Below are 21,132 nucleotides of genomic sequence, written 5' to 3' on the forward strand. Positions count from 1 at the left end.
CTGTCTCCGCCCCGAGCCTCACACTGTCCCCGCCCCAAGTCCCGCGGACCATATCCTGAGTCCCTCGGAACTATGACGGTGACCTTGGCCCAGCGGGCGCTGCTATTGTTGTCGTTGCTCTTGGGGGCCAGCGCGGGCAGCGGAGCAGGTGAGGTGGGGGCCGAGCCGGGGCCTGTCCTTGCTCCTCCGCCCGCACTCGGCTCCCGGAGGTTGCTCCCTGGGCGCGGCTCACCCTCGGGCTACCACCCTGGTTTGTAGGGGCCTTTGAGGACAACCCTGGTGTAGCAGCTGGGGCCCGGCAGGAGGGGATGGTGATCGCTACATTTCCACCTGTGGTTTTGTTTTTCCTGACCACTACGTTTTAGGAGTTGGTAGTAACTGGGTCAAGCTTTGCCCCTTTCGTCCGTCTGGAAGGCTGAGAGGAGGGTTATTGGTTAACATACAAGCCTGTCACAAGCTCGGCACATCCAGGCACACACATGACTTTTGTCCCAGGTTCAGAAACACACAAAGAGCAAGTGGATACCCTGGAGCACTGGGGAGGAAAGGAGGGATGAGGCAGTCACTCTGGGCCTGGCTCCTGGTCAGATCCTGATGTTTAAATCCCCTCCTCTCTATGGGTAGTGTGGCTACTGAGTCACATCCATGGACTACCCAACCTCTCTGCTTTGGGAGCAGTGCAGAGGCATCTGGAACGATGGAATCATGGAAAGGGAGCATTCTCCTAATAAAAGGATTGATTATACTGACTCAACCCGGCTCTTTTTCTCATCTCAGATGGCAAACACAGGCCTCTGACTTGGCCTCTCATTTTTCTCTCAGTTATTAGTGTCATTACATGTTACCTTCTTTTTTTTAATCTTTTCCCATTTATCTTTCCCTTCTCCCTCAACCCAGCTGAAGACATAGCACTCTTTCTTTCCCCTGCTAACTTCACAAGAAAAGAAGGAAAAAACTTGTAAAAGTTAATAATAATGTAAATTTTGGGGAGGGCTTTTTTGAATATATGACTGACAACAATATAAAAAAGCCCTATTGTAAGAATGTCTTCACATTTCTGTCCAGATCTTTGGTAATCAAGCATTTATCAACAAACATACCTACTGGGTGCCAGGTACTTCTACCCTTTGCTGGGATTACAAATATAAACAAACACTCCATATTCTTAAGGAGCTTACATCTATCAGGAAAGACAACATGTAATATAAATATAGATAGAACAAATGTATATAACAAAGACAAGACAGGGAGGTAGGACACAACAGTCGTGGGGCTCAAGAAAAACTTTGCATAGAAGGTGGTGCTTGAGCTGTGTCCTGAAGAAAGTGAGGGATTCTCTAACGCAGAGGAGAGTAGAAAGTGCATTCTACATATGATGAGACAGTTGGTATAAAGGTGTGGAGATGGGAAAGTGAATTTCATGTGAGGATCTCCTTTGGGGTGAGTAGGGGATCAGGTGTTTACCGGCCTAACAAGAACAATACTGTCACCAGCTGTGCATGGGAGAAATAGTACCTGATATCTCTTAACCTCATTTAGGATGTATGTGTCAAGGATGATGTTAACTCTAGGTTGACAGTCCAGGTTGGCTAGCTAGATCTTAGAGTCTGAGAAGGGAAGTAGTAATATATAATCTAGAAAGAGGTTGGGGCCAGGTTTTGAAGGCTTTAAAAGCTAAACATAGGAGTTTATATTTTATCCTTAATCCAATAGGGAATCACTGGAGTTGATTGAGTAGGGGAGATACATGGTCTGATATGCGTTTTAGGACAATCATTTGGGAGATTGTAGAGGATGGATTGGGGTAGGGAAAGACTTAAGGCAGAGAGAGACCAATCAATTAGGAGGTCTTTACTGTAGAATAGGCAAAAGGTAATTAATGAAGGTCTGAACCAGGGTGGTTGGCTATGTGAGTAGAAAGAAGGGAAGATGGATTCTCCAGAGACAGATAGGAAGGTTGAAATGGCAAGATTTGGCAACTGACTGTATATGTGGGGTGAGAAAGAGTGAGGAATCAAAGATAACTCTCAGGTTATATACCTTATGGTGGTACTTTCAACAGAAAGCAGGGAAAGTTTAATAGAGGAGTTTGGGGGAAAGCTAATGAGTTTTATTTTGGATTTGTTGAATGTGAGGTGTCCTGGAGGCATTTAAAATGTCTAATAGATGGTTTATGTACAAGACTGAAACTCTGGAGAGAGGCTGGGGCTGGATATATAGATCTGTGATTCATCTGCACAGAGGTAATCATTAAGAGCCCTATCATGTTGCAAAGTGAGAGGCAATGTGGTATAATGGATAGAAAGTCAGTTTTGATGTTAGTTAGGACAGCCTGTGTTCAAGATCTTCCTCTGACACATACCAGTTATGATAACCGTGGGCAAGCCAACTAACTTTTTAGTGCATCAGATAACTCTCTGGATTGTAAGGTGCTGAGCAGCTTTCCTAACTTGGAATTCTTCAGACAATGAAATTCACACATCTGAAAAAACATGTTCAAGGCACTGTATAATAAATAGAACGGAATACAGGTATAGGCTACAAAGAGAAACAAAAAAAGGAAACAACCATGGTGATGTTCAACCATGTATCTTTGTCATTGTGTTAGTCTTAGAATCTGAGCTCCATGAGGACAAGGAATGTTGTTTCCTTTATTTACCTCAGGATATAAAGAGTGTGGTGCCCTCGAAAAGAGCAGTGAACTGGAAAAAGTCCTATGACCTGGTTTCTTTATCATGCCTTATGAGGTTTGTGACCTCGGGCAAATCACATGATTTCTCTGGGCTTCAGTTTTCTCATTTGTCAAATGAAGGGTAGATAAACTTTAAAGTCTTGCTCTATGAGAACTTTATGATTCTCAGATTTATTGCTGAGTTATACATGATTGTGCTCAAAAAAGGTTGTTGATAGTGATGGAATGAATTGGAAAGCTCTCCCCTGTCTCTGTGCTACAATTTACCCACATTTCTTTACAGAGGTCCTTCTTTGGGCTTATATGATATACAGCAAATGTTCTTTTGCATTTCATCTCCCCAAAATTCTTTCCTTTACTCCCCACCTAACTCCTCTGCTCCTGGTTATCATTTCTGTTCAGTATGAAGCACCTACCCAAGACAAGGCCCTCCCACACATATGCCTTTTGGCAAACTGCCTATATGGTTATGCAATCACTGGGATGTTGTATTTTGTTCTTGGTGTGTTTTGCTAACTATCCCTAGCCCAGCAGTCCTGTAGGAATAGGTTGGTTCATTATAAATAGAAGAAGTCTTAATGACTGGGCTCTTGCTCAGAGTGCCTGTCCACTGAGAGTATGTGGGTGACTTTTTTGACTGTGATGCCCAAATAGATATCATCTAAGGAATCTTGTAAGATTATTTGTAGCTTCTGGAAAGAAAAATTCCATCTTCATTAATTCTGATCCCCTCTCCTGTCCATCATTTGTCTTTAGATCACAAAATAACAATATCTCTATTCTCACTTAATGATTAGAATGTGACTTAGCAATGTACTATTTTTAGCTACCTTTTGATGGACATATTACAGAGACAATTTAGATAACAAGCTTGTTATTAATAAAACACTTCAATATAGGCTCAGTGTTAAAAAATAGGAAATGTCTTGTTAAAGTGAGTTTTGTTCAGTCTTGTTAGTGAATCTCTAAGACAGAATCTACATTTTCTACTGCATTACTTTTTGTCCTTTTGCCAATTTAAGTTTGTGAAATAGGTGAATTTATACTAAGGATTTGTGGTCATACTTTTTTCTCTCTGACTTTATCTTTGCCTTAGTCTCTTTCCATTTACCATTAAGATAATAGGAGCACCAATACTTCAAGATAGTTTGTTTGGCAGACATCTATAAATGCTTAGGAGTAATCATCACTTCAGGACCCCCAGAATATCATGAAGTCATAGTGAATTGTTTGAGGAAGCTCACCATTGGTAGAAGGATGAGCAAGCAAAGAAAAGAGAAAAAAAAACAGAAGAAAGGAAAAAATTGGATAAATGTATACTTCTTTAGTTTGTTAATATCAATAGATATTTATTAAGCTGAGAAATTTTCTTTGGTACTGCGAAAGGTTAAAAAAAACCCATGAATAAAACATTGGCCTCTGACATCTAGGAGATTCCAATTTAATCTCAGTCACTGGGGTTTCAGAAACCTGAGGTGATGCAGGAGAGATTGGGAGAAGGTAGTGATTCACTTATAAATCCCCTTTTGTAAGTATATAACTGGAGACTATTACTGGTGGAAAAAGAGTGACAACCTTTCAGGACTGAAGCATAGAGAGTAAGGGTGTAATCAAGATATAAACTGCACAGAATGAAGGGAGGAAGATGCTTGGGTGACAGTGGACTCTGAGAATTCAACAGTGCTCATTTGTACTCTGATGTATAATGTTCACACACATGTGTATTTATATATGTGTGTGTATATATAATAAACATATATATGATATGTAATGTTGACACATAACATATATGGTTAGGCTATTTACTTGTTAGGAGAAAGAAGTCTGAGATTGTGGGATTAAATATACTGTGTCCCATTCAAGGCCTTTTACATACAGACTGTTGTTTGTCTGCTTATTCAGGTTATAATATATCTAATGGAAATGTTCTGCTTCTTAGGTGTTAATTTTCGTTTTGCTTCATACATTGGTGATCACATGGTGTTGCAAAAAGAACCGGCTGGAGCTGTGGTCTGGGGTTATGGTAAAGTTGGAGGCATTGTGATAGTGACTCTGCACCAAGCTCAGGAAACCATCATGAGGAAGATAGCCTATGTGAAAGGTAAGGCAACCCAGTCAATTCAGCATCTGTCCTCTTGTGCCATCTGCTGGATTACCTGAAAATGAATGCTTAAGCTCCTTTGCAAGCAGGGGTTTTATGTAGGGACTAGTAGGGGCCAACGATGCGCTGGAATTTGTGCTAGAATTTTCCCCAAGGAGCCTATACAAATAGATTACACAAATGGGTTTATGAAGGAAGGGTCAGAAAACTAAAACATGAAGAAACTCAAATTTGATTCTAGGTTAAAAGTGAATGATTGGGGAGATCATATTGTTAGTGATCCATACAAGGTGGGGCAGATAGTGAGGCTGCTCCAAGTGACACAGGAGGTAAGATTATGTGGGAATGTGCTAGGCCTTGATGTTTGAATGGAGTTAGACTTCCTCAGGAAATCATGAGTTCCCTATCACTGGGGAAAGCAGAAGCAGAAGGTGGATAATCATTTTGGAGGAGTCTTATAGAGGACATTCATCTATTAGATGGACTAGATCAGGGGTTCTTAAATTGGCTTCATGTACCCTGAAGACATCTGTGAATAGATTTCAAGGAGTCTATAAACTTGGATGAGAAAAAAAATTACATTGTTATTTTCCATAATCTTTGGTTTCCTAGGTATTTTATTTTATGCTTTTAAAAACATTATTCTTAGAAAGGATCTTTAGGCCTCATCAGGCTGCCAGAAGACACACAAAAAACGGTTAAGAAAACTTGGACTTGATCAATGGTCCTTAAATGGCCAGTGGACTCTTGGGAGTAGCTGAGACCTTTTCGGGAGATCCATGAGGTCAAAACTATTTTTTTGTAATAATACTAAGACATTTAAATGTCCAAAACAGTCGATATTGGTAGCTATAACCGAAAAAACCAAAAGCACTTTAGAGGGTCCTAAGTAATTTTAAGAGTGTAAAGGGGTCCTAAGACCAAAAAGTTTAAAAACCTGTCTAGGTGAACCTTCTAGTGCTATACCTTTATGATTCTTTGTGTATTTAAATGTCATGAAATGTAAATTTTGGAGGGCTGAAAAAGGGTTAGTTATTGTTGATTTAGGACTCTGGTATCTAACTTTAGTAATAATTAATTTATTAGTGCTTTACAAGGTTTCAAAGTGCTTTACATAAATTATCTCATTTGATATGACTGCCTTATGAGATAAGGGCTAGAATTATCCTCATCATATAGAGGTGGTCACTAAGGTGCAGAGAGATTAACTGATTTTCCTGGCTACCAGATGTTGGGAGAAGTGATTTGAACTCAGGTTGGCCTGACTCCATTACTAATACTCTGTCATTAACATCTGCTGACTCTCCACATTTTTCAGTAAGTCAAATGCCATATGGCATGGTAGTATAGTAGATATGGGGCTGTTCCTAGAGTCAGGTTGGCCTATATTCCAGTTCTGCTTCTAACTTATGAGACCATGTGTAAGACACCTTACCTTTCAGCTCCTTGGGCAATGCTCTAAGACTATAAAATTTTTTCCCCCTAAACTTGTTCATTTATTTTTTTTTCCAATTTACTCCCTCCTATTTTCCCAACTCCATGGGGTGGGGGTGGGGAAACCCTTGTAACAAAAATTCATGGTCAAGCAAAACAAATTTCCACACTGGCCATGTCCAACGATAAAATCTCATTCTAAACTCTCAGTTCATCATTTCTTTGTCACCAGGTGGGTGGCATACTTCAAGTCAAAACCAATCCAAACCCAGGTTTAACCTCTTCATGAAGTATTCTAGAGTCTTGATTTACACAGTTTCTTTTAGTGGATTGCTCTATGGAAAGGTTGCCTTATTGAGAATCAATTCTTAATTATATTGGGATGCAATGAATGAATGAAAGGTGCTCCTTTCCTCTTTCTTTATATGTAAAGCGGGTGAACAATTAATGTTTGTTACACATTTCATTTCTAGCTCCCTTGGCCTTAGGACTGGTGGTACCCAGGAGCAGGAGCCAAGTGACTTAAAGGCTCCTGATAACATTCTAAAGAAGTGTGGGTTAGGATGGTGAAGGAGAGGAAGAGTTGGCTTTCTTTATTAGCTCTTCCACCTCTCTTTTGTAGGAGAGGAAGTACAAGGGAAAGAGGCACTTGTTAGTCCCATAAAATGCTTTATTGTGTATTTGTTCTACTCCTTACACAAAGCAAAAATAATTGAAGTACTGTGGGTCAAAGGAACTAGAGATGCTTTTATGGAGTCATGGAGAAACAAAGGAGATGCCTATTAAAGCAGATGATGGCATAGGGACTTTTGAAGGGTTAAGAGGCTAACCTTTTCTATTCTATTTTTTTGGGTTAAATTTTGAGTCAGCCAGTTAACTTTACTTAGTCTTATTTTTAATACTCTATTAATGCTCATTGAGCATGTATACTTATGTGTGTGTTTAACACATAAGCTATAAATGGGACTCTGGATATTAGAAACCATACAGTGGATATTCACATTTTAGATTCAGGAAGGGGAAAAGAGAATGATGATAAAATGTTCAGTTGAAAAGATATGGTCCATGCAATACAGAAGTCAGTATTATAGAATACTAAGCAGTTTTTTTTAGACAAATTATATCTGAAAATAGTCCAGGATGGGTCTTCTAGACTACTTTTCAATTTTCACTGGATCTATGACTTCATTTGTTAATATTCTCTTAAATCAAGCAAATCCCATCCCTTTTATACCTTTTCTTCTAGTACAATTCTTTTCTATGTCCTACCATACATCATCCATTGTGCCAGGGACCCACCTCTGGATCTTTTAACATTATGGAATTATCAATACAGCACACCTGCTACCCATCTATTATTTTATACTCTTTAAAAAGATTATATTTTATTTTCTCAATCAACAAAATTCTCACTCTCCCAACCCAGTCCCCCAGCCCAAATTGAAAACTAAAGAAAAACAAACACCATTACAAAAATATATAGTCAATCAAAAAAAATTTCCACATCGTCCATGTTTTTAAAAAGTGTCATTTTGAATTCTAAGCCCTTCACCTTTCGGTCAGGAGGCAGGTAGCATGTTTCATCATTAGTCTTCTGTAGTCATGGTTGGTTATTACACTGCTAAGAGTTCTTACGTCTTTCAGAGTTATTTGCCTTTATCATCTTACTGTCCTGGTGTAAATTGTTCTTCTGGTTCTGGCCACTTCACTGTGCATCAATTCATATGAATCTTACCAGACTTCTCTGAAACCATTTCCTTTATCATTTCTTACAACACAATAGTTTCCCATCACATTTATATACCATAATTTGCTCATCCATTGCTCAATTTTTGTTTTACTTAGGACTAATCTCCCTCCAAACCTACCCTCACTCTAATTCCTCTCCTTTTTCCCTGCTGAAGGAAATGTTATTTCTATACCCAACTGTGTGTATGTATATTCTTTTTTTCTTCCTTTAATCAGTTTAGATGAAAGTGAGGTTGAAGTATCAGCTGCTCTCCCCACCTCCTCCTCCTTGTTTATATAGATGTCTATTTGTATACCCTAATTAAGTGAGATAATTTTCCCTAAACTTCCTTTCCCTCCCTTCCTTCTCCAGTATATTCTCCCCTCCCCTCCCCATCCTGGTCTTTTCATTCTTCCCTTAAGATCTTCAAGACATAATAGAATGCAGGCCTTGTCTAATTAGACTCCTTCTATGACCTCTGATGAAGATAGGGCCCAGAGAGGACACATGTATCATCTCCCCATATGTCAATATAGTTTATCCTTTAGTCCCTTATCATTGTTTATTCATGTTTGCCTTTTTATTTTCCTCCTTACTCCTGTGTTTGAACTTCAGTGTGTCCTCTATTTTCATTAAAGATTCGTTTTTTCTCTTGTAGCATTATACTTAATTTTGCTTGTAGTTTTTCTTAGCTGTAAATCCATATCCTTTACCTTCAGCAATATTGTATTCTAAATGCTCTCTTCTTGTATAGTAGCAGTTATTAAATTATGTGTGATCCTGACCGTGGCTCCTAGGTATTTTCATCCTTTCTTTCTAGTTTCTTGTAGTAGTATTTTTTCTTTATCCTAGGAGCTCAGGATTTTGGTTTTGATATTACTGGGAGTTTTCATTTGGGTATTTCTTTCAGGAAGTGGCTGGTGGATCCTCTCTATTTTCACTTTGCCCTCTGGTTTTAAGTAAGAGACCTAGGCAATTTAAAAAAAGATTTCTTGAAATATGATGTCTAGGCTCTTTTTATGGCCATGGCATTCAGGTAGTCCTATAATTCTTAATTGTTCTCCACAATCTATTTTCCAGGTCAGTAGTTTTTTATATAAGACACCTTAACTTGTCTTCTGTATTTTCAGTCTCTTGACTTTGTTTTAATATTTGGCAGTGATGTTGACTTCTCTTTGGTCCATTCTAATTTTCAGGGAATTTGTTGTTTGGGTGAAGTTTTGTACCTGTTGTGCCAAACTGTTAATTCCTTTTCCATTTTTTCCTATAGTTTTTATTTCTTTTCTACTTTTTTCTTTTAGTATTCTCATTGCATTTATAAAAACATTTTTATTTCTTAAAAAACCCCAAAACTCTTCTTTTATCTCTTCTAATTCTAGTTGTTTGTGCCCAAGCTGTATTTTGATCTGAGACATTTCTTATAGATGTTTTGGATTTATTCTCTTCCTCTGCATTTCCCTGATACCATAATAGCTCTTTATAATGAGATTCTTTTATTTGTTTTTCTAGTTTTCCAGACTGTTTCCTGGCTTGGGATTTGATGTTTGAGTTGGGCCCTGCCACGCTTCTGGAGGGTAGGTCTGGGTTAGTCCTGTTACTGCTTTCTTGGGTATCGAGTGTTATGTTATTCCAGGATCTCAGGGACAAGCTGGGGTCCTTCAAGCCTTCAGTACTCTCAAAGTGATATAATCCAGGGCATAGCATGATTGCTGCCCTCCCAGTCAAATCTCTGCAAATTCCTGACCTGGGTTTTGGTTAGAGCAACTATAGACTGCTGTTGGACTCAGTCCCTACTAGCCAGCTAGGAATTTATTCTGGTTCAACGTGACAGAACTTGGATTCCTGCCCTAGTTGTTCCTCTGTAGGCTGGACCAGATACTGGAACTGAGATATTTTTCTGCTCTGGGAATTTGAGCCTAATTGCTCCTACTTGTCTCTGAGCTTCCTTCTTTTTTAGTACACTGCCCAGGACCCCCCTACATAGGATGTCAGCTTTGTACTCAGTTTCCCTTCTTATTCTGCCCTGTATCTGTAACTCATATAGTAGGCGACAATGCTGCCAGTTGGAACCTGTCTCAATTGTGGTGACCCAGTATGGGTCTGGTATCTCTTCTCACTCTCCTGGGTGCTGGAGTGTTTCATGTTTGGTGTGCTCCTTCTCCAACCCCTTTCCCAGTGTCGGAAGACCTCTCTGTCTCTCTATGTCAACCAGTGTTGGACAAAGGATTCATTGGTGACTTTTTCTGTATTTTCCCATTAAGCTTTTGTCTGGTGCATTTTCTAGATTTGTTTGGAGAAGTTTTGTGGATGGGAGCTCACGGTCTCCCCAGCTGCTGGTGCTTCCTTTTGTTTTTTGTTCTGTATATAGCTATACATGGCATCTCTCCTTATAGATTGTAAGCTTCTTGAGGGCAGACCATTTTACTTTTGTCTTTATGTCTGTAAAGTTTAGCTCAGTGTCTGGCACATAATAGAAGTTTAATTAAAAATTGTTGGTCACCTCTGTGCCATGCTCTTTCAACTTTTTTCCACTTGAGCCATCATCAACTATCCTTTCCTCATCAGAAAATTGTACTCTGCCCCTGGAATCGTTCTGGAACCTTGATAGGCCAACTTTGATCTTATCTTGCTTGAATCTAGGCCTCCCAGAACTTCCTGGACATCTTCACCTTTTGAATCATAATTTCTATGCTCTCCCTACCAGAAAATTGGACTCTGCCCATGGGACACTCTCCTTCTTTTATGTGTTGTGTTCCTCTATTAGAATGTAACCTTTTTGACTTCATGAACTATCTTGCTTGCTCACATTTATGTACTCAGCACTTATCACAGGACCTGGTACACAGTTAACACTTAATGTTTTATTGTTCTATCTAATAAATACTTGTTGTTTTATTCACAGATGTTTTCCATTTTTCATCTGTTTGTCGGCCTTCCAGTTTTATGTTTAAATGCTCTTGGAGTAATCTGGCATATTTGGGCTTTACACCAAGCTTCCTGCTAACATTTTATTTTCTTGTTTTATGAGTCGATACTGCTCATATTTTCCACCATCCTCCAGAGTAAGGTTTTGTAAATGAGTCTCATAGACATAAGTGGTAAAATTGGGGGAGTAGGGCATATATAATCACAAAAATGGCGTTTTTGAGCATGGGCGTGTCTGCCTCAATGAAGTTCCTTGTAGGATACAAATGGACTCTCTTTCTTTGACTCCTCCAAATGAAAGAACATAAAGGTCCCTTCAAGTGATTGGGATGTTAGGAGCTGTCATATGTTACAATGAATAAAAAGAAGAGCCTTGCTAGAACCTAGAGTGGAAGAATCTTTCCAGCTGTTTTTTAAAAATCTTCTATTTTAGTAAGGCTATTGATTTAAGGTTACAGTAGAAATTGCAGATTTATATTAGTCAGTGGAGCTGAATTTTGGCATTGGAGCTTTTGACATACATTTTCAGAGTTTATGTCACTAAACCAATTTGCATCTGGGAAAATGCCGAAGTACAATGGCAGAGGTAGAGTGGGGTAGGGGAAGAATGAACTAGAAGACAGGTTCTTTTCTACATCCAAGCTGACATAGAAGTAGGAAAGGGAACTGTTGTAGAGAATGTCCCTTTATTCTTTCTCTTGGATGTCTGAGAGCTCTATTGTGAATTTGGAACAGTGAGCCTAAAATGCTAATAATACACATCTGATATGGATGGGAAAAAGAAAAACAAGAAAATGTTATATGACTAGTTTTTTAAAGACATCTTCCCACTTAATCTTACTATTTTTTTCTTCAGTTGATAATAAGGAAGGGTAATTAGGGGAAATATAAATGGGAATGCAGATAGAAGTTTCCTAAAGTTTAAATTTATGTCACTGGTTAAAGTATGAATAGTATATTACTATTAGATGTGTCTGATATTAGAAGTGTAAAAGCCTATTCAAGTGTCACCCTTCTTAGCACACTCAGGGCTAAAGTAGCATCCCAGTGGTTACTTGGCTTAGTTGTTACTTAGTTGTCTTGGTAGAAGATAGATTATTTAGGAAGTGGTAATTTAATAATGATAGCTAGCATTTATATAGCACTTTAAGGTTTGCAAAGTGTTTGACAAATATCTAATTTTGTCTTCACAGCAACCTTGAGGGGGTAGTTGCTATTATCACCCCCATTTTATAGATGGAGAAATTGAGGTAGAAAGAGGTTAAATGACTTCCCCAGGGTCAAACAGTGTCTAAGGCAGGATTTGAACTCAGATGTTCCTGACAACAGATCTAGTGCTCTAGTCACTTCACCACCTAGCTGCTTTTTTAGATAGGTGAAAAGGGACTTAAGAAGAGTGTGAAGATGAAAACAGAAGACAGGCAGGCCTGTTTTGTATTTTGGACAGGTTGGAAGTTTTCCTTGAGAGGTAGTGGTTAAGTTTAGGGTCTGGCCTAAATGCAGTACAATTCTGTTTAGATTGCTTGGGCCCTGGAGATATCCACAGTCTCAGATGAGATATGTTTATAATGAGATGGCTTAGCTTTTTTTGCCTAATCTTCATTTTTCTTGCTGTTTCATTTCCCTATTTCTGTGTTAGGGAGCAATTTAGAAGATGTGGCGAGTAGACAATTTACTTAGGAGTGACCATATCATTGTTACTGATTGTTGCTTGGGTCAGGAATAGATTTCTCTGGGAGGGCTCATCAGTGAAGGCATCCTGGAAAAACCTTGGGAAAGACTGCAGTCAGGACAGATTGAGTGTCTGCCTGCTCAGAAGTGTAAGCCATACGGAGCACATAGCACCTGTGCCACACAGTCTGTACTGGCTGCCCACTGTTTCCAAAACAGTGATTTTTGTACTTTAGGTGCATTGCACATTTAGTATGCTAATGTATGATTATTTTGACAATAAAAAGAACAGCAGACAGTTGACTCTGGAGTTTCTAAGTGAACCCCCTGTGGCCTGGGGATATCTAGGCTTTAATTATCCTCTTTAAAAGGGAAACTGTTCGTCTTTATCTCAGATTTGATAGAGATGTCTCCAGTGCAGTGGGGAAATCCCTTTTGTCTCAGGCCTTCAATGGACTTAGATCATTCTATCTTCTTATCAACCTGCTTATGAGAATAAGTGTCATAAAGCTTTAGTACAATACTATTTACACACATGCCCTCCCCCCTTTTTGGCAGGGCAGTGAGGGTTAAGTGACTTGCCCAGGGTCACACAGCTAGTAAGTGTCAAGAGTCTGAGGCGGGATTTGAACTCAGGTCCTCCTGAATCCAGGGCTGGTGCTTTAGCCACTGTGCCACCTAGCTGCCCCACACATGTGCCTTTTAATAATTTTCTTTCTTATTACCTTGAAATTTCATTTTATTAATTGAGCACACAATAATTGGATTTTTTTCTTTTGCCAAGAGAATTTGCTTTAAAGTTGTCATTTCTCATTTTTTCCCGTTATTTTCCCTTCATCCTCCCATGTTGCTTATTTCCCATTATTTTGTGCTCCCAGATTCTATTTTATCACTCATTATAGGAGTGCTTTATTGAAATTGCTGAGCATGTTAGAGCAAATGTTCCAAAGAATAGGTTGAGAATTTCTGGATGAGGAATTTAGGAAGGTTTTCTTTTACTTGCTTTATCCTAAGACCACAAGGCTATGAGTGAGGAACTCCATGGAAAAACTTGAGCAGACATCTAAATCTGATTAATGTTCAGTTGTTTATAAGTAGGCTATCCAGGAAGGTTTAAATACTCCTTTTTACTTCTCTGTTTTTCTATGCATTTGTCCATCTGTCAGAGGAGTGGGAAAGGAAAAGGGAGAAGAGAGCCTATTCTTCTATTTCTCATTGTTACCATACTGGCTGGACTAGAATCTTGATTTTTACTTTAAAAACCCCCCACAAACCTGCCCAAACTATTTTGTCTGGTTTTGGTAGGATAGTATAATGTAAAACACATACCTACACACAAAGGACTGGTCATTGCACCTGGGATCTGGTTTTGTTTTTGTTATTTTCTGGATATCCTGTAGTCTCAGTTTGTTCATTTACAAAATGGAGATAGTAATATGTCTGTGGCCTAACTCACAAGGGTAGCTATGAGGATCAAATGAGAGAATAGATATGAAAGCACTCTGTAACCTGCAAAGCTCTAAAAATATAGGACATTATTTATTTATTTATTTGCTAGGCAATCTGGGTTAAGTAACTTGCCCAGGGTCACATACTAGTAAGTGTCAGATGTCTAAGGCTGGATTTGAACTCAGGTCCTCTTAACTACAGGCTCTGTGCTCTATCTGCTGTGTCACCTAGCTGCCCTGTAGGATATTATTTCACTTGTGCTTTTGTTATAACTTTAGGTTGTAGGTTGGCCTAATTCACAGATCTTGTTCTAGGCTTAGTTCTTGGTCTTGGTCTCTCAGTTTTTCATGGAATATTTGACACTGCTGCTGAGAGGGAGGGGTAAATATGTACGGAGCAAAGATATTTACATTTGTTAATTTTATGCCTGATTTTTTTTTATTCCATAGGATAGGTGGGCAGAGCCTCTAATGTTCCCTTTATTCCCATCTGTTGGTCAAAATGTAGATAACTCAAGTACCTTATTTTTCAGGTCCAACTAGTGTCTAGAGACTTGGGAGTTCCTGAAACCTGTGGTTGAATTTTAGTTCTTTTTTTTTTAATTGACCTGAGATTGAATGGTCCTTGGGGCTTTGCTAATATTTCAGATCAATCTGAGACCTGGATCGTGGTATTGGATCCTATGAAGTCTGGTGGGCCTTATAACATGACAGCAGAGCAAATCATCAAGAAGGAGAGATACAGCCAGACAGTATATGATGTCTTATTTGGAGACGTTTGGCTATGCAGTGGGCAAAGTAACATGGAGATGTCAGTTTCCCAGGTAACTTATAGACATATATCAATGTCTTATAAGTCTCTGGTATTTGTTTTATTCCCCTTGGGCAAAAGATACTCAGGAAAAAGTCAAGGCTAAAGAGTGATGGAGGACGGAGGAGGGTTTGGAGACTTAAAATAAACCTTTGCTCTCCTCTCTGCTGTGTTGGAAGATTTGGTGAGGGCCTACTAATGGAAATAAGAACACTTAGATTCTGTTTTATTGCTAAACTACTGACTTGTCTTTTGATGTTGACACTGAGATGCAATTTAAAGATGGACTTTGAGACTTAACTCACTGATGAGCATCTTTTTAAATATAGAGGCTCTTCATATCAAGAGGTCTTATAATGTTAGTGGTCACTTTCTTCCTCCATTTTTCATATCCTGATTTTCCCTATCATTTTCTACTGTTTTTCCTCATTTCAGTCTTGATTTTTTGGATCTTGATATTAATTTTGAATTTCTTCTTCTCCATCTCTGTTTTATTCTGTGAGCCCTAATTACCGAAATCAGTCTCAATTTTGGAAGAAAACTATTAGATTAATCCATAGGAATATATGGAGACTCCAAGAAGAAAGAGTACAAGAGTATGTTGCCAGATTAATAATATAGCAAAGCACTCTTAATTTGCTAGTAACAGAGAGTAAGGCCTCTTTAGTCTAGTGGGCCTGAGGGAGCATATCTTACTATAGTAAATACTATTGAAAAAGTTAGTGACAGCATCAAACCTTTTTTTTTTTTTTTTTTTGGTGGGGCAATGAGGGTTAAGTGACTTGCCCAGGGTCACACAGCTAGTAAGTGTGAAGTGGCTGAGGCTGGATTTGAACTCAGGTCCTCCTGAATCCAGGGCCAGTGCTTTATCCACTGCACCACCTAGCCACCCCAGCAGTAATAATAATAACTAGCACTTAAATAGAACTTTAAGGTTTGCAAATTGCTTTACATTTTTTATTCTAGAAAAGGAATCAGTTCTGGTAGTTCTCAAGTGCTAGTGTTTTTGTAATTTTTAGCCCTCAGTTTCCAGTAAAGGAAACCCATCTAAAACAAAGGGAGATAGTACCTGTTGGTTAGAGAATGACTCAGTGCTGTTGTACTAATTCCTTTTCTTCTAGGTAGTTGACTTAACATTTTAAGGGGAAATTCTATGTAGCTTTATTTTATTTTTTCCATATGTAAAGACAGTTATCAACATTCATTTATATAAGATTTTGAATTCCAAATGTTTTTCCCTCACCTCCCTTCCCTCTCCCAATGCCAGCAAGCAATCTGATATAGGCTATACATTACAATCATGTTAAATATGTTTCCATATTAGTCATGTGAGAGAAGAATCAGAACAAAGGGAAAAAAAACCACAAGAAAGAAAAAACAACAAAAGTGAAAATAGTATTCTTCAATATGCGTTTAGACTACATAGTTCTTTTTCTGTATGTGAAGAACATTTTCCATTGTGAGTCTTTTGGCACTGTCTTAGATCATTGTATTGCTGAGAAGAGCTAAGTCTATCACAGTTGATCAACACACAATGTTGTTGTTACTGTGTACAATGTTCTTTTGGTTCTGCACATTTTACTTTGCATCAGTTTGTGTAAGTCTTTCCAGGTTTTTCTTAAATCTATCTGCTCATCATTTCTTAAAACACAATAGTATTACATTACATTTATATGCCACAACTTGTTTAGCCATTCCCCAGTTGATGGGAATACCCTCAATTTCCAATTTTTTGCCACCACAAAAAGAGCAGCTATAAAATATTTTTGTACATGTGAGTCCTTTTCCTTTTTTTATGATCCCTTTGGGATATAGACCTAGTAGTGGTATGTCTGGGTCAAAGGGTATGCACAGTTTTATAGCCTTTTGGGCATGGTTCCAAATTTGTAGCTTTATTTTAATGAGGAGTAAGGGTTCCTGCATTACAACAAGAATTTAGGAGTATTGGAAAATTGTAAGCTAAAAAGGAAATACAGACAAAGGTTATAAAAATATTGTACACTGTATATTACAGGCTAGATTGTTTTGGCACATTTGAAACTGGGTTAGCCCAACCAACTTTTTCAGAGTATGTTTAGATATTGGCTTGGTATCAGGAGGTACATTCTAAATAAGACCTTTTAGATTACCCTTGCACATTTGAGTACTTGATTGGAAATCATTTATTTTGTAAAGTAGGAAGGAATGAATGTACTTCTTCTATTAAGCAAAATATATGGGAAATTTATCATCTTCCCCAGTTCCCATTTTCCCACTAGGATACTTTGTTTTGTTTTTGCTGCTTTCTCTACCTCTCTGCCTGTTCTGTCTCTATATTCAGAAAATCATCTTACTCTATCATTTTTCTTTTATAAAATCTTCAAAACTGTATCCTTTCTTTTCAACAAATACTTGTCTTGCCTATTGCAGTCTCTAATTCAGTCACTTCTTGTTTGTGATAGTAATGCCACAAAATAATGCCTTTTTAATTAATTTCTCTTCAATCTTATCATTAGGCTCCCGTATTAATTTCATACTTTTTGATTTCATCCCTTCATAGAGTTATAGGCACTTTCTTATCTGATTTATTTCTTTTTATTCTCTATTACTTCCCACTTTACTTTTCTCAGGTTTGGATTCCTCTATTTAAGTAGATAGAAGCAAAAATGGCAGTTATAATTAGTGTTGGAAAACATAGTTTTGTACAGAAGTGGAATTACTGCTAACTCATTAAAGAAAATAGTATTTTCCTTAATGTTTTAATTACAGCTCACTGTTTGTACAGAATGGCATGGACTAGATCTGCTTTTATCCATATAGTCATATTCTTAATAACAGTCTATGCCAAGAGGATCCCATTTTGAGCCAGACTAGATTCTCATTAATGGGAGAAACAGACATTTTCTGCCTGGAATTTTTTCTCCAATTCTACTTTTTTAGTTAGACTGAGTCTGTAGGCTCTGCATGACAGAAAATAAGACTTAGCCCAGGGGGTTAATTTTTAACTTTTGTTTAACCTGTTCTCATGCAAAGTGAGCAACATTCTAAGTGGTGACAGATCTGAAAACCAGGTTTATAATATGTTCTGCTTGTTTCTAATAGTCTCTGGAGCTTTTTTTTTCCTTCTTTTTTTTGAAGCAGCAGAGAATCGAGAAGATTCTCAGCTCCTCCTTCCACCACACCCCCGGCCAGTCCTACGAGGTAGGATTTCTGCTATTACCTACCACCCTTTACATTCAAATGAAGAAAATGGCAGATTGTAGCTCATCTTGTTGTTAGGGTGAGGTGGAATTTTTATATTTGGTGTTATTTATAACACTGAGTGAGAAATGTATAAATGGAAACATGTTTAAATGTCCATCTGTTGTCTCCTAAGTCAGAGAGGGTCTTAGGAGTTGAATCTTCCCAGTTAAGTTCAGAAAAAAGATGTCTATTTCCATTGTTAGTCCTGAAAATCTCTTTGATAGCTATCTCAGCAATTCTTCATCTTCATTTTACAGATTTGAGGCCTAGAAGGAAGGGATGATGTTAGGTTATTGTTAAAAAAGAGAATCCAGGAATGATCTAGTTATATACATTTGAACCCTTTTTGATAGTGCCACAATAGTAAAATAATTTATAGATTTTTAAATGCCATTGACCAAACATAAAGCTTCCTCTATAACTCTCTCTCTCTCTCTCTCTCTCTCTCACACACACACACACACACACACACACACACACACACACACACACACACACACACACTCACCCACCCTGAACTCCCCATACAGACCCCATGCCTAGATTCTCCATGGAAATCGATTCTTGATGTTTCCTCATTAATTCAAGAATGTGGTATAAAGGTTACAAAATGAACACAGGAGAGCAGCTGCTTTGATGGTGAGCAGGGTCCCATCCCTAGAGAAATGTTGGTGCTTTCTTGCTGCCGCAGTGGCGTTAATGACTTCAAATACCTTGGTATTCATTTACATCCTCATTTAAATACTTGGTAGAAAAATAATTACACTGAGGTGTTTGATGAGATGAAATCTGATCTCAGCAGATGGAGTAGGCTTCCTCTTTCATCAGCAGGGAAACTAAGTGTCATTTAAATGAAAATCTTCCTGAAATCTCTTTATTCCCAAGTTTGCTGCCAATATCCCTGAGGAAATGCTTCCATCAAATGGGCCTAGTGATGCTGGGATGGGATACCAAATCCTGGAGTGATTGTCATTGTGTATAGTAAGAAAAATCTTATCTTTATTAACACTTTCCTTTCTGTGGATTTTGAATTTTGGCATGAATGCAGACACAAAGATAACTTTGGAGAGGGAAGCTTTCCATACTGTGTCTTTGGATCTAGTGTCATTGGATGCTGGCTACAATGAAGGAGAACACTAACCTCCCTGCCTATGTGAGCTCTGCATACCCCCTTGTGCTGACAAGTGGCTTAAACGACAAGTAACATGCTCTCCTATCCTGCCTCCCCAAGCTGACATCTCATTTCGATGTAGCACCCAAGTTCCCAGTCACTGCAGAAGCAAGTGTGGGTGGTAGAGAAGAGGGAAGAAATGAGAGAGACCTTGTTCAGTGTTTCCATGGAAGCAGCATCAGATCCTTAGTGCTTTTAGTATAGGACTAAATTTTCAGGGAGGTGATTTTCACAGGTACTTGCAGCTGAAAAAACAGTCTCCCTGCCAGAAGAATCTTTGAGTGCCTTCTTCCTCCTGTTCTTACTATCTAATGTTTATTATCGGGCAAGATCCTGAACAGGCAGATCTGGATTTCTTGTGGGAAGCTTTCTCCTTTTCACATCGAGTTATTGTCTGTGTACCAGTGAAGCCAGATGCAGCTCAGGGACCCTTTTGCAAACCAGGGCTGCTAGGAACAGTTTGGGTAGAGGCCCCCATTGTGACTGGAGTAGCCATTTCATTTGTATCTGGCTGTTCTGTTGGCCGTGGCAGGCTTGGTGGCAAGTTGGGAGGCAATTCAGAGGGCAACACATTTTGATGAAATGCGCTGTGGGGGCGCCCTGGCTGCTCTATTGTTTCTGGTGTGCTGTGGGCAAGAGGGCCAGCTGTACTCTCTCTGTGGTGGGCGGGAGGGAAGGTGGGCCAGCTGCACCCTCTTGGTGGCTGTTAGCCAATGGAAAACGTCCCAGCTCTCAGTACACACCAAAACAGCAACCTTACCTCAGCTGGATCCCCTCATCCCTGAGGCGAATGATAAACATGCTTCCTGATACATCTTTTAGCCCTTTGTTTTTGAAGAAGCTGGGGAAATTTCAGGGGGTTGGAGAGGTGGGTAGAAAGGGCTTATGAAGAAGCCATATATATGGGACGGGTTTTTTCCTGAAATTCAAAACAATTCCGGTCTCAGTACAACAAACATTGTGACTACGATGTTCAATGCACTGTGTGTCAGGGTACAGGAGAATAGCATTCAGATGAGTTCTTGGAAAAAAGATTTCTAATAAGTTTAATGAAAAAATTATCTTGGAAAGCATATACATTTTTATCTAAAATATCCCTCAGCTATCCATGTCTTACTTTCTTCAGTGATGTTTTATATATTAACTTGTGCAATTAGAACCTGCTGTCCTTTCAGATGGGACTTTTTTTTTTTTTTTTTTGGCATTTTGCCCTAAACTCTGCGTCCCCTTCACTTCCCAAATGAGCTTTTACAATTTGGCGATTATAGTAAGAATGTAAATAGTTAGCCACCAGACTAATAATAAAATTCATACCTGTTCATACCTAGATTTTTAATGCTTCAGAAGAGGAAGAGAAGGCCTTTGCCTATCCATTTATCCGCATCCTCACTGTTGCTCTTGTCAAGGCAGAGGAAGAGCTTGAGGACCTTACTTCAATTGATTTGCCATGGTCTCTGCCTACTCCAAGTAAGTAACTTCTGAGAGTATCCTGATCTCTTCTACATTGATTTGATACCTGGAACAATACTTTGCTTCTATGAAGTGTTTTTGTTTTACCCTCCTTGATCCCAGGCATGATCTTCATTCACTATTCCCCAAGGCCTAAAGCTGAGGCAGAACTAGGAGACTCCCACATACCAATACATTATGGCGATAGCTTTTCTTTGCAATATGGATGAGTACATTGGACTTCACTGGCATTTGAAGCATTGGATTGTGTTCTTTGTGCACGTAATCTCATCTGAATTCCAAGTCTCTTTTCTATATGTACTTTTACTATCTCATCTCTAAAAATGGGAAATAATTTTTGAAAATAATTTTGAAAAACAGACCATACTTATTTCCCTCACTGGTCTCCTTCTTATCTATGTTCTGCTGAAATTAGGGAGGTAGTAGAAGCAAATGGAAGTGAATTCAGGTGGCACAGA

At 38.7% G+C, this 21,132-nt stretch overlaps 1 protein-coding gene across 1 annotated transcript in view; it reads left to right on the forward strand.

Annotated features, from left to right (window-relative positions):
- The first annotated feature begins 17 nt into the window (after positions 1-17).
- Positions 18-21,132, forward strand: part of SIAE (sialic acid acetylesterase) — a 43,391-nt gene continuing 22,276 nt past the window's right edge. Inside the window, exons 1-4 of the mRNA XM_043994210.1 lie at positions 18-148; positions 4,632-4,793; positions 14,649-14,824; positions 20,533-20,671. Coding sequence (XP_043850145.1) covers positions 73-148; positions 4,632-4,793; positions 14,649-14,824; positions 20,533-20,671 — 553 coding nt within the window. The 5' untranslated portion in view covers positions 18-72. The remainder of the gene's footprint in view (positions 149-4,631; positions 4,794-14,648; positions 14,825-20,532; positions 20,672-21,132) is intronic.

Source organism: Dromiciops gliroides, chromosome 3, assembly GCF_019393635.1.
Source record: "Dromiciops gliroides isolate mDroGli1 chromosome 3, mDroGli1.pri, whole genome shotgun sequence".
Taxonomy (NCBI): domain Eukaryota; kingdom Metazoa; phylum Chordata; class Mammalia; order Microbiotheria; family Microbiotheriidae; genus Dromiciops; species Dromiciops gliroides.